Genomic DNA, 15,061 nt, shown 5'->3' with positions numbered 1-15,061 from the left:
TGCTTGCTTTGACTCTGGGGTGTAATGATGCACCCAAGTTTCATCACACGTCACAGTTGATGTAAGAAATCCTCTCCATCCTCCTTGTAGCAACGCAGGAGTCTCTGACAAAAAAATACTCAGGTAACTGTACTTGAGAACACTCAAGCCACTGAATCTGGGATGTCACTGTCTATTCTCACTGTTGGTGTCATTTAGCTTTTCTTCATTTCTTAAACAGATCTCATCGATCTTCACTCACTGCTCAGCCTATCATATGATGAACATTAGATGTGACTCGAGAGAGAAAGAATATGTATTCATCTCTATGAACCTGAGAAGCCAGAACAAGAAGAACAAAAAGATGACCACCATGTTTACACATACATCTTCATTATAGACCGTTATGTCTTTCAGTGTTCAGTCTGCCTCTGTGAATTTACTAGATGTGTCCACAATTAATTTTCTACTTGTAACGAGTTCTGTGACCTTGTTTATTTCCATAAAAAACCAAACCAAACCCCATGGCAATACAGCCCTTGAAGGGCGTTGGCCTACCAAGCGACCGCTGCTCAGCCCAAAGGCCTGCAGATTACGAGGTGTCGTGTAGTCAGCACGACGAATCCTCTCGGCCGTTATTCTTAGCTTTCTAGACCGGGTCCGCTATCTCACCGTCAGATAGCTCCTCAATCCTAATCACGTAGGCTGAGTGGACCTCGAACCAGCCCTCAGGTCCAGGTAAAAATCCCTGACCTGGCCGGGAATCGAACCCGGGGCCTCCGGGTAAGAGGCAGGCACGCTACCCCTACAGCACAGGGCCGGCTTTGTTTATTTCCATACTGTAATATATTCTGTTACATTTTTCAGATCTATTTCTAGAACTTACGACTGTAAAACATGTGATTATATTCAGTTGTATTAGATTGTCACTACGTCAGGAGTGGACGATGTGTATGTCATTGAGTCATGTGGCCGTTCAAATAAAGCTCTCTCACTGGCTATTCCTATCTCGCCTATCCACAGCCTAAGCTTTCCCCTGACCTCGAGTCAGTCGTCCTGTAGCCTGCACCCGATTCATTCCGACTCCTTAGCTGATGTGGTACCTTGAAAATAACATGTATTATTATTACCATTACAGTTATCTACCTCAAGGTGTTTCATACGTAAAAATTGGCGACGAGGTAAAAGTCATCACATTGCAGCGAGTGCCAGTGCTTCCTCATGGCAACAAAACATTTCTCGTGTGTTTTCACAGTGAATGACGCAATATAGTAAAGTCCGTTGTATCGGGCCTCCTTCTGAAGCAACGTAATATCGGGTGTGCCTTTAGCTCCATGACCTTAGAAAACACCGCCTTTGCAACTTTCACTCAATTATTTCACGCGATGTCTTTAATTGGTAATAATGGACCATTTGACAGTTCGGAAGAAACTTGGTCAACCTACGTGGAACACTTTGAACTTTACGTACAGTACAATGACACTCCGAATGCTAAAAAGGTTAGTACATTCCTCACAGTGATCGGTGTTAAAACCTACAATTTACTGAAATATTTAATCACCCCTGATAAACCTTCTGACAAACCCTTCATTTATAGTTGAATAATATAAATTCAGCAGGCGAGATCAATTGGAACATGAGACTATGTCAGATTGTATTGTTCAACTAAAGCAGGTATCCAAATATTGCGAGTTCAAGGACAAACTTCCTGATTATTTACGGGACAGATTAGTCAGTGGCATCTGCGATGAATCCATCAAGAAACGACTGCTGTCGGAGGAGAACCTCACATTCCAGAATGCAGAACAACTGGTGATATCGCTGGAAGCAACTGACAAGGATGCAGTGTCCTTGGCCTACCACACCACGACTCCAGAAGTTTACAGCACGGCATTCTTCACCCAGCAATGTACCTAATGTGTTATCACGTGTTACGAAAGTGCCTCAGTGTTTTTGTTGTGATCATAAAGGTGGGCATTCTACCGTTAAGTGTCGCTATTGGGATATTTGCAATTTTTGTCGGAGGAAGGGTCATTTAGAGAGGGTTTGCAAGTCAAAAACCAAGAGCAAGTCTCAGTTTCATGTAAAACCAATCATGCCTACAAACAATCCTTCTTCTAAGGTAATTAAGAATCAGCAGGGAAACAGACTTAGACCCAACCAGCACTATGTAGACTTACATGAACCCAATGTTAGTCAAGAAAAATTGTGTGATGAAGTTTATGATATTTCTAACATTTTTCAGTGTGATGAAGATAAGCAAATCGTTCAGCTTAAGTTAGGTACAATAACAAAAATTGAGCCCATTAGAATAAATTTAATTGTTGAAGGAAAGCCAATTAATTTTGAAGTAGACTCTGGTGCTTGTGTGTCTGTTGTTTCTGAAAATTTTTATAAGGCTAACTTAAGTCATGTAACATTGATTCCTACAGACTTAGTTTTAAATTCCTACACCAACCAGAAAATCAAGCTTGTGGGTAAATGTTAAATATCAGTTCCTGGAAAAGAGCTTAGTTTTGTATGTTATTAGCAATGGATCTAATCCTCTCATGGGGCGCGATTTGATAAAAGAGCTCCAAGATGTTATAAGCATTCCCAGCAGTGTAAACAACGTAAACTTAACGAATGTAAAAATCAATGCAGAGTCTAAATTAGTGCAAGATTTATTTAATGAATTCCAGAGGTATTCACTAGAAAATTAGGTTGCTTTAAAGGAGACCCAGTAAAACTGAACATTAAGCCAAATACAGTACCTAAGTACCATAAACCTAGGTCAATACCATATTCTTTAAAAGAAAAGGTTGAACTAGAGTTGAAAAGTTTAGTGGATGAGGAAATTATTTCCCCAGGATCTTCAAGTGAATGGGGCACTCCGATTGTTCCAGTATTAAAAAAGAATGGTAAAATCCATATTTGCAGAGATTTTAAGGTCACTTTAAACCCCTTCCTAGAAGTCGATAGACACCCAATACCTAGAAATGAAGACATCTTTGTCTTACAAAAGGGAATTCAGTTTTCTAAAATAGATTTGTCATCAGCTTACATGCAGTTGAGGTTAGAGGAAGAAAGTAAAAAACTATGTACTATAAGAACACATAAAGGGTTATTTGCTTACAACCGTCTTTGATATGGAATCTCGTCAGCACTGGGTATTTTTCAAAGTGTTATTGAACAAATCTAAGATACCAGCAAAAGTTACCGACGTTGGTGAATACGGGCCTAAAACACTTCTCACACGTGGTCTCTTTTTACTGGACAGTAACACGACTGATGGTGGATAATTCTTTTCGTGCAATGTAAACACTTGAAATAGACACACCGGCAAAATCTGACGTTAGTTTTGCGATACAGTAAAACCTCGTTAATTCGAAGTCTTTGTAATATAGAAATCAGACTTCCAATTATGTGATTTTGAATTAACAGCCATCTTGTAATTCAGAAATGCGAACCCTCACCAGTTTTTGCGGATTCTGCTTTTACGCGTATTCCCTGCTACGTGATATTGTGGCTTTCTTTAAAACGCTGAATACAAAAGAATTACGATTTCACTCTATTTTCAACAAGTTCCGGAAGACGCGTTTTATCGTGACGTGGAGAAATTTTGAATTTAAATTACTCTGTAAAATACGGTACTATTTTTTTTTTTAATGTAAAGTCACTTTAGAATTAAAAGTCTGAATTGTTTTCTGTTTTAATATGACATATAGGGACAGTTTTGTTCCATCTACGGTTGCACAAAGCATAACTGTACACTCAGCATCGAAAACTAGGTGAGCTAGGAGCGTGTTGGCAACCTTGACGCAAATAAAACCTGCACCCCAATTTCGTGCCTTGAATTTTTTAAAAAAATATGTGGGGATTATTCGCGTAAATACGGTATTATTACCATTACTGGTTATCTACCTCAAGGTGTTTCATACATAAAACATACCTCTTAACTTTAAATCATTAGAAACTGAGTCTAACCATCATCGTCTTGGTCTCCTTCTAATTCTGTTACCCTCCATGACTGAATCCATTATTTTCCTATGAAACCTATCCTCCTCCATTCACCACACATGACCCCACCATTGAAGCCAGTTTATGTGCAGAGCTTCATCCATCGAGTTCATTCCTAGCTTAGCCTTCATCTCCTCATTCCAAGTATTCTCTTGCCACTGATCCCAACTGTTTGTACCAGCGATCATTCTTGCTACTTTCATGTCTATTACTTGTAACTTATGAATAAGATATCCTGAGTCCACCCAGCTTTCTGTCCGATGAAGAAAAGTTGATCTGAAAACAGACTGGTGCAAAGACAGTTTTGTCCGGGAGCAAATCTTTTTCATTCCTAAATTTACCTATCATTATATTTTGATGAATGGTACACACAATTGATTTTTGATACAAGGGTTCTCCAGTTATAAAAACCAAATGGACCCTCATGAACAAAATGATCTTCCTTTTGTCTTTCCCAACAATAACTTGGAAGTAAATTGATTAAACACAGTTTTTATAACACAGTACTTGAGCGTTTTAAATAAATTCATTTTCTGCCCCATTGTTTTCACTCATGATTTTCATTAAAGCCATCAAAATTGGAAATTCAGTCAGTAGATTTTCCACAATTTCATTTATGCTATGCAATTGTATATAAAGGCGTGGAAAATTGTCACTGGTTCAGTCTAAATAACTGGCAATGTTTTTTAGTGGCCACAGTCTACAAGACGTATCAACACAAACTTACACGCTTTTGAATTGGAGAGAGTCATCTGATAAAACTTACCGTTTTCCATGTACACTGTGGCTACTGACTTTGCTTAATTCCTCCTCCAGAGTCTCAACACGTTTTGCAAGAACTTCAGCTTGTGTTGTTGCTGTTATTTCTGCTTGTGATAATTTGTTCAGTTGAATGTGATTAGCACTTAGCTGTTCTTCCAACAGTTGTTTCTCAAGGAGTTTTTGTTTCAATTCCATACGATGACTGAAAAAAGTAAAATTCATTAAACATATAACAATTAGATACCTCATTTATAAATTACATTTTCATGGTTAGAAGTAGTGTGGGTGAGGGGGGGAAAAAAAAATGATAAATTTCTGGGGAATTTCAACACAAAAGCAGTGTCGGATGGTGGGTTTGAAACTTGGGGAGACCAAGGAATGATCTGGATTAACCTGACTGAATGAAGTGAACATAACACAGTTTGCTCTGGTCATTTTTGTGGACAAACTACAATTTGAAGCAGCAGTCACCTTTCAAGCCTCATTTACACTAGGACAACACACGGTTTGGCAAAATTTGATATAGCAGCACGAAACTACATGAAACCACATCAAACTCAATTTTGTTCACAAATGGACATAATAAGGTTTGCCCAAATTCCTATACAAGTTCAGACACCAAAATAATAGGAGTAAAATACTCCCAAAAATTGAATTTTCTGATTGCTTCTATCCCTTATGCACACTGAAGTGTTTCCTTATTGATCATTGCTTAAATAGCCATTGTCATAGCAACCAGGGGATAGCTAATGGAAATGGTCTCCCTTGCTCTTAACCATTCCTCATAGACACTGATTTTATCCAGTGATATGATCCACTTACAATAGATTTATAGTCTGTTTTAACACGTTAGTGATTTTGAGACCCGCTGAGACCCACCAGAGGGTTTCATGATGCATTGTATATAACGGAACCGCACCGCGCGTCATTCACAGACTATACTTTCATACCTTCTGGTTCGCCTGTACAGAAAGCAAACTAACTTTTTGTAATGTGGGACATGTAAGGGGTACATAGCAGGTAGGATAATCAAGAAATTATTTAATAAGCATTTTCCATTTTTATATGAAAAAATATATACAAATACAAAAATAGAAGCGGTACAAGAAATGCTTTGAACAGTAGTCCAATATTTTCGGGTCCCTAACTAGCCCCATATAAATAATGAGCACAAAAAATTTCCACAATTTGGGCCCAGTTACATCTGCCCATTTATTTTGTTTTGTGTTTCCTCCATTGCAGTTTGTTTCCACTAATATTAAATTAATGATATCATTACTAATTAGACCTTTGAGTATCTTTGCAACACTACCTTCGATCAAAACAAACAATATTGCATAAAGACCGCCAATTTCAGTGAGACAAAAAAAAAAAAAATTCTACGAAAGATACTTTCTTAAAACACATCCATCTATCCAAAACTCTAGTCCAGTTACAATGAATAGTTTATTTGATATTAGTACATGTTTCAATCCTTATAGGATCATCCTCAGCTGACATTAAAAATCATAATATTAATTAATTTGATTTAATTTGATATTAGTGAAAAAAAATTACAATATATAGAAATAATGATGAGTAAAAACTTTGCTTTTGATTCTAGACACTTCTTTTTTTTTAATACTTAAGTTTTTAAGTACCTCTCTTTCAACTGATTCCAATGATTTTCAACGTTAGCTGAGGATGATCCTGTAAGGATTGAAACATGTACTAATATCAAATAAACTATTTATTGTAACTGGATAGTTGACAAGAGTATTAAATAGGTGGATGTGTTTTAGGAAAGTTACTTTCATAGACATTTTTTGGTCTTAAAATTGTCAGTAAGCATACCTGCCAACTTTACAAAACCAAAAATCAGGAAATTTGATATGAAAATCAGGAAAAATCAGGGGAAATCAGGAGATACAATTGGTCAAAATTGCTTATTCTACATGTCTTGCGCAATACAGAACTGTGAGATATTTATAACATGTACTGTCTCAAGTGTTCTGAGCTCGGTAAATTCATGAAGCAGGATGCTGCCCTACTTGCACATAGTCCAAGTGAGGATCTCTCCTCTAACGGGTTATGGACCACCAGCGAATTGTATAGTCCTAGCCGCCTGAGCACAAGGAGGGCCACGACTCAGAATATGTCCGAGATGCCCACTCCCATTCCATAGCAACTGGTATCCCGACTCTCAGGACCACTTACTAGGCCACTCAGCCGTTGCCCATGGTTCACGAACTAGGACGTGACTACAGTAACCCACAAACATGAACCATTCTCAGAGGCTTGCAGACTGAACGCTGAAAGGCATAACAGTCTATAATGATAATGTATGTATGTATGTATGTATGTATGTATGTATGTATGTATGTATGTATGTATGTATGTATGTATTGTCTCAAAGCCCGACTGTTGCCATACGAGGCTACAAGGCTAAAAATTACACATCTCTATTCCCTCATACCTCTCTAAAGAACCAGAGAGACAAGGAAATGCCATTTGGTCCTTGTTTCAATGACGCTGAAACCCTGACACTCACCACCCCATGGTAGAGAGGGGGCAACGACTGCATATAAAAATAATATTTTATATACAAGCGGCTAACGAATGAAGGGACCGATTATCTCCTGGTATAAGGAGATCCCCTATACCAAGTGCCAACAGTCTCTTTGACAGTGGATGAGCGGGTATGGGCAAGGGCACTCTATTGTCCTGGGGACAAGAAATTGTTCCCAAAGGCGGAGGAACCAGTTTGGTCAATGGCATTAGGATGCAGAAGGCAACGAGAAACCACTGCATTAAAGATCCTTAAGAGATATTCCAATAAATTCACATGGCATGGCTGCAACGTCAAGATCAGAGCTGGCCGTGCGGATCGTCAACCTCTGTTCGGAGACGACATCTTAAGAAGAAGAATTTCCCTCATAGGAAGTATGTGAGTGAGATGATTGGTCTCTGATAAGCCTACATTTTCTCACTTTTAACGAAATGTACCATGGTGTCGATCTCTGAGTTCAATATAGTATGAACTCATGCTCCACATGTGTGAATCAGTCATGCACTTAAGATGCCATTACTTAGCAAATGCATAGATTAATATATTGCGTCAAGAGCCCGCACGATTATGCGAAGCGCAATGCTATTTGTATCAAAAACTAGCTGATGTACAGGAAGACTGTCCTTATAGCTTTTCCAACTGAAGTCAACGTAGGTCATTACAATGACGTCAGTGCGAATGTCGCGATTAAAGGCAATGCTGTCATATGAAATATTCGATAAAATGAAATAGAGCACATTTTCTCACTTTTAACGAAAAGTACCATGGTGTCGATCTCTGAGTTCAAAGTTCCAGAGCTAGAATGACCAGATCGCAGACAGCCGCGAACACTCCTGTGTAATTATTCCGTTTAAGTGTGCACACTGCTCATTCCAATCACTGTCTCAGACTAGGGATCGAATAACTGGAATACTATGATGATCCAGTGTGTTACGTACCAGTAGTGTCAGAAAATTTATGAACCAGAGGAATGGCATGCTAAAGAAGAGAGAGATATAACTCCCCCGCTACTTCCTGCCAATATTCAGGCAGGCTGCTATACTCGATACACAGCAGTAATCCCATGTATCGGAGATAAATGGCAGCAGAATACACAAGGCATATCACAAAACACAATGGTCAATGTCATGTTATTGTTGATCAATTTTATGAGCTTTCTATATTGCAGGCCTTCACATTTAGTTTTCTTCCGACTCTGTGCTATTAGAGCATCTACTGTAAAGTGAGTTGTCCTTTCTTTCATGACTCCCTCTTGTGTTGTTATTCAAGCGATCATTCCTTCATAACCTGTTTCTCATTCTTATAATCATCTTCACAATTTAATCACCATCACCACCAATACTATTATAGCCGGTACGGTAAAACTGAATAAGACATAAATAATCGGAAATTGTATTCTCTACAACTTTTGTTATGTAGTACTTTTCGATATGACCAGTAAGATAGGTAATAAAAAATTACATTTTAGGCACCTTCCCCTAAACTACCACTTCGAACAGGTTGAATAAAGTTTTATAGCGTAGTCCGTAGTTCCTTATTCCCCGACTTTACATAAAATTCAGCTCACTCATTTTCTCGTACCTCGGCGCAGATATGGACCTAGCAACAAAAATCCAAATTCATGAATATCTCTGTTTCATAGCTGGTACAGTAAAAATGTATAAGACATCAATGATTGGAAATTTAATAATATATAACTTTAGTTATGTAGTATTTATCGATAGGGCCAATAATAACATAAATATTTGAGAATTAAATTTCTGGGTTTCCCCTAAACTACCATTTCACTCAGTGTGAATACAAATTATTTATGGCATAGATTGTAGTGACTTTTTCCCCGATGTTATATACCGATTTTCATAAAATTCTCTTCAGCCGTTTTCTCATGATGATGCAGATAGACAGACAGAAATTATGGAAAATTAAAACGTGCATTTCCCCTTGTTACTGTGGTCGCGACTGGTACGGAAATATTCTTTTTAAATTCTGCTAGTTGCTTTACGTCGCACCGACACCGATAGGTCTTATGGCGATGATGGGACAGGAAAGGCCTAGGCATGGGAAGGAAGCGGCCGTGGCCTTAATTAAGGTACAGCATTTGCCTGGTGTGAAAATGGGAAACCACGGAAAACCATCTTCAGGGCTACCGACAGTGGGATTTGAACCCACTATCTTCCGGATGCGAGCTCACAGCTGCGCGCTCCTAACCGCACGGCCAACTCGCCCTGTTTTAAATTCTGAGCAATGTACAAACTTTTATTTTATTTATATTGAGTTAAATTAACATTAGTCAAAATTGTCTACAAATGGCTCCTAAAATCTCTAGAAAAGTCACTAGTCGTCATCATTAAAATTCTGTCACTAAATTACTAAGAAAGACTCCATATTTAGCAACTAGTCTGATGTGAAGAACATGAACATAGCATGCGAGAACAAGAGACTGACAATTGATATACGTGTCGCGCTTTCAATAAACATCGCACATTCCTCGCATTAATAAACGTCGATATTCCGTTTGAAAGCAGCCAATGAGCGAAAGCCGGCCACTGGCTTAAAAAAAGGTGAAATGGCGGGATTTGAAAACAAATGTTTGATGTTCACCTAAAAATAAGCTGAAATCGGGAGAAATAATAGAATAATCGGGAGGCGGGAAAAACTGTCGAAAATCGGGAGTCTCCCGCCTAAATCAGGAAAGTTGGCAGGTATGCAGTAAGGAACAAGAAATGAAATTCATTTGTTGTCATTTCAGAGGTTGCCAGCAGGTCACAGAGTGCATGCCAACCCTGTGAATTACTTGTGGATGATGACGCCCACCAGGTGATCTCAGCAGACAATGCACCTTATTGTCTCAAGGTTGTACTTAAGATATACAATAGTATCTAACATATCCATTAAAGTTCAGGTATCCCTGAATTTTTTACTTCATTCCTAATGAATAAACTCAAAAATATACACCGCCATCAAGGTGTTATGGACATCTGTTGTTACAGAAATAGATGACTCCGATTGAAAGTACCGTATCCTATTGAAACATTGTATAGTACTAATCCTTCATATTTGTGCTTAAATGGTCAAGCAGTACTTAAAATGAAAATATTTCATTACTTGCAAATACTGTGGGTTTCAGGGTGGGTTTTGACAGAATGGCCGTCAACAATAAGTCCCAGAAACACACAAATTTTCTCCTCTAACACTCACTCTGATTTATGCGCAACCTTAAGTTTAGAACAGAACCTGGATACTATATTCAGTGTATCTATTAGTCTTTTTTTTTTTTTAATACTTATGACCTTGTCATTAAAAAACAGCACGATGGTATCTAAAATATATTCCTTCTGATGCACTACTAGTCCTATGACAAGTATTTTTTTTCAGCAATTATGTTGCATCATTCCCAGTTGGACCAGAAAAAATTATTATTATTATTATTATTATTATTATTGTTGTTGTTGTTGTTGTTGTTGTTGTACCGGGAGGTACACCTCAGCACCGTGCATATAAAAGAAGTGCTTTGAAGAACGCTATCTACAGCTACAGCTATTTCAAGAAGTTTGGACCTTTCTACATAGATGTCTCGATTAAAGAACTGATGTCATGCACTCTGGTGTAAAGTGGAACTACTAAAAATTTAAAGAAATTTGGTTTTTATAAGTTGTTTAACACATTGGAGACCGTGTCTTAAGGTGGCATATGGGCAGGCAGACCGCCATATTTTGAAGGTTTTTAAAAAATTGTAGAAAATAGTTGGTAGGTTTCAATTGTAACACATATATATCAAAAAATAAGTGTCTATTCTACAGATTAAAAAGTTGCATTAAGATCTATTGAATACTTTTCACATTACACATTTTCCAATGGTATGCCTTTTGCAACAACAAAAAAAGTCTGACAGCAAAGTCTTACAAATAATGAGCTTGAGTGTGGAATAGTTTGAAGCATTCAGGGACATAAAGTGCTAAGGAACACATTGGATACCACCAGCATGTCTCTTTTCTCGTTACTTTTCCTTTCCATTTTCAGCTTTTCCTTTATCTGCACAGGCTTTGCAAGTGCATCCAAATCACCAAAAGTACCCGGCGAATGTTAATCAGTCCCTGCCTTTGAAATATCATCACTTGTGTCACTTCATTCTAAATGAAACTCAGTCATATGAAGATTATGGAACATTAGCTAAATAATCTACAAAGTGCAAAATCATACCTGGATGGAATATGATAGAATAGATCATAAATACCTTTATCACTAATATGAAGTTGGAAATCAATGTCTAGATCTGAATCATCTACCTCTTCTTCTGAACCACTGTCTTCAAAAATCTCTTCTAAAATCTCTATAATTCCACTTTCATTCAATGATCCAATCATGATAGCAGAAACAAAACATAGTCTAACACTTCGCATGATGTAAACTAAACTCTGAAAGCGCCTGCCTTGAGCGGCTGGAAGCATGGAGCGTAGAAGCAAACTCGAGCAAAAATAAGCTGCTACGAGTATAAGTTTGAGAAAACGACAGAGGACACGAACGCACGGTATAGCTATTATAAAAGTTCTTCAAGGTGGTATGTATAGTTTCCGCCCGATTCTCGTCCTGGCTGTGCTGACAATATAATAAATACGCGGGCCCAAGTTAGCCTCGGGCATGGTCAGCCTGCGCTGTTACCCCACCTTGATACACACTCGGGCTCAGTCTCAAGTGTGTTAAACTGAATTGGTTTTTCCTTGTTTGTGATATTTCTAAGGTTGCAACTCTTCTAGCTCTTCCCACCAACTTGGAATTTCAACCAATAGCAAAATCATGTATTTATTTTTCTGCCAATCATAGGCTTCTTGTAACTTTGCGACTGTCCAACAAAAATGAGAGGGTGTGTCTGATTTTAATCCAGAGCCTTCTCAAACCTTCCTCTTGATTATAAAAGCTGACGCTTTTTGAGTTAACTTGTCTTATTGATCGTCGTGTTACTGAGTGTGTGTGCTAAGAGAAGAGGCGGGGGCCTCATCCATTGGCAGGCAGAACATCAGCTAAGGTAATGGCCACCATCTTTCTAACTCAGTAGTTATCTCCGTAAGCCGACTCGAGGGGAAGGTTTCCTATCTTTAATAATGTAACCGTAAATTTTCTAAAATGTAAACTTTTCTTTCTTCTCATGTAAAAGTTCAAGTACATCAAGTGTACTTAACTGAAATTCGGGAATAGAGAGTGTGACACCCTCTCGAGTTCCCTATCAACTTATATTTGAGGTGACTATGTTTTGTAACCGTTTTCTATCTGTAGCCTTGTAACTTAAATTTCCTCCATCTAGTCACCTCAGTAGTATGGGATTAGCCCCTGTACCTCGGGCAGGGAGCCCTACTAGGGTTTTAAACTTCTAAGTATCCGTGTCAAGGATTGCAAGTGTCTGCCTCTGCATCATTTTGATTTTCAGGCCAGTAACTTTAACCTGTTTTTTTTTCATCCCACCAAGGCCCGGTAGAATGAGTATTTCTATACTCCCGTAAAAACTTTTCTGTTGAGAGGTTAAACTGTTGAGTGTTGAAGACAGTGATATCTGTTTGAACTATTAAATGTAGGTTGTGCCTCGAGAGACCTGAAAGTGTAAAATTTATTGAGCAAGGACGCTCTAATTTCTAATGTAAACTTAAAGGTTGCCTTGATAAGGCTGTAAGGGTTTGGGAGCGCAGTCTCCTGGGTAGAGTTATAGGGCATAGAGGCTCTTTTCTTGTAAAGTAAAAGATACTTGTGTGAATATTGAATGGTGCCTTTGGAAGGCCGTAGCTTGTAACCTTTGGAGCAAAGTGCTCTTGAAAATTGTGTAATTTAAAAATCCTGTAAAAGAAATTCTCCTAGACTATCTATCTAAATGCAACAGTAGTGATGTAGGGACTTTTTTAAATAGAGAACCTGGAGCTCAAATTGTAACTAACCTTTTCTAGATTTTTCTGTTTTTTCCATTTTGTAACACACTAGCTCTGTACTTGATTTGTCGCCTAGCGCATTGTTTTGTTAAAATTTAATATCTGAAAAGAAATATAACCTTAATAAAGTTTTAAATTAATCTTTTGACTGTCGTAGATAGATCCATTCAAGCCAGCACCTTCTTTCACCTCTCTGTTCCATGCAAACACGGTAACAATAATAATCATAATAATAATAATAATAATAATGAAAAGACGCGTGAACTTCGCAGCTACAAAATAGCTCAAGAAAGCGGGTTTATATTGTGAAGGCACTTACCTAAATGAGCTTGTATGGTTATTTTAAGCCCCATTTCATGGTAGATGTGTTTGTTTACAACTGGAACAACAGAATATTAAGTGAAATATTGAAAAGTTTGCGTTGAAATAATCCTGTTGTGAGCAGCCATCTTGTTAAAGATCAAAATCACGTAGAAGGTACACTGCGGTAGATAGACGATCGTTTTCTAGTGTAAGTGCTCCCAGCGCCCACTCACAACTTTATCTCCTTCACTTAACACACGACCGAGCTCGATAGCTGCAGTCGCTTAAGTGCGGCCAGTATCCAGTATTCGGGAGATAGTAGGTTCGAACCCCACTGTCGGCAGCCCTGAAAATGGTTTTCCGTGGTTTCCCATTTTCATACCAGGCAAATGCTGGGGCTGTACCTTAATTAAGGCCACGGCCGCTTCCTTCCCACTTCCAGCCCTTTCGTCCCATCGTCGCCATAAGACCTATCTGTGTCGGTGCGACGTAAAGCAACTAGGAAAAAAAAAAAAAGACTTAACACACGGCCAACTAGACTCCCTCATTGGCATAATGGCAGAAGCAGACATTCTGCGTGATACGGTGGAGCTCCCTGGTGTATCAAGGGAAAGTATCCACAATGGCCGAAATAGTAGGAGTATTGACCTAAATCTGACTGATGATATCAGTCAGCAGATAATAGAGAATTAATACAAAGAAGAGGTGCATCTTGAGACTGCAAGATCACTGTTGAAGAAGATAATGGCTATTCCTCTCAAAAATCTAAAAACGGAAATAAAGAATGGCCTCATGAAGCTGGAAGAAGCTTTAGAGGCTGGAGCAACATGCAGGATGTCGTGGAAGAAATCTGCAGAAGAACTAAAGCAGAGACCAACTACCACAGAGAATAAGGAATTGTCCAACACATCACCAGTGACATATGACTCGGAGGAAGATCAAGGAAAATGGGAAACGTTTCTGTCCAAGAAGAAGAGAAAGAAGAAGAGTGAGGATAGGAAGCACGAAGATATCCCAACGAAACAGGCCAGTAATAATCCTGAAAGTACAGTGCTTAGCGGAAGTGGGAAACGACCTCATTCTCAATCTAGGAGTTGTTCAGAAGCCGTAATCATCAAACCAATGAACGGTAAGACTTTCGCTGATGTTTTGAAGGATATCAGGGACAGGATGAAGCCGGAAGACAGTGGAGCAGGCATTCGATCTATCCGTAAAACAAGAGCGGGAGCTGTTCTTCTTGAATTTAACAAAACAACTAAGATTGAAAATAGGGAGGTGTTCAGTAATTCTCTGAGAGATGCCCTCGGACGAGATGGTGGGGTAAAGGCTTTAATCCCCCGAACTACACTGGAGATTCGAGACATGGATGGTGTCACTACCGCCGCAGACGTGGAGGAAGCTGTAAGATGAGATTCCGGCAATCCCCATGGAGAACTGAAAATATCAGTCTCGAAACCAAACAGCTGGGGACAGAAACTTGCCATCTTCGAAACCAAAGACGAGGACGCTCAGAAACTACTGGAAGCAGGAAGAATCAAGATAGAATGGCTATACTGCA

The 15,061-nt window shown here is 38.7% G+C and overlaps 1 protein-coding gene across 4 annotated transcripts in view; it reads right to left on the bottom strand.

The window, feature by feature from the left end:
* Positions 1–15,061, bottom strand: part of LOC136866390 (sodium channel and clathrin linker 1) — a 180,547-nt gene that overhangs the window by 21,717 nt on the left and 143,769 nt on the right. For all 4 annotated transcript variants that reach the window (XM_067143305.2, XM_067143307.2, XM_067143302.2 and 1 more), the window contains exon 10: positions 4,745–4,942. In XM_067143305.2, the coding sequence (XP_066999406.2) occupies positions 4,745–4,942 (198 nt within the window). The remainder of the gene's footprint in view (positions 1–4,744; positions 4,943–15,061) is intronic.

This window comes from Anabrus simplex, chromosome 3 (genome assembly GCF_040414725.1).
Source record: "Anabrus simplex isolate iqAnaSimp1 chromosome 3, ASM4041472v1, whole genome shotgun sequence".
In the NCBI taxonomy this organism is placed as follows: domain Eukaryota; kingdom Metazoa; phylum Arthropoda; class Insecta; order Orthoptera; family Tettigoniidae; genus Anabrus; species Anabrus simplex.
The sequence above is the reverse complement of the archived record's forward strand: the minus strand, read 5'-3'. Positions and strand labels throughout refer to the sequence as shown.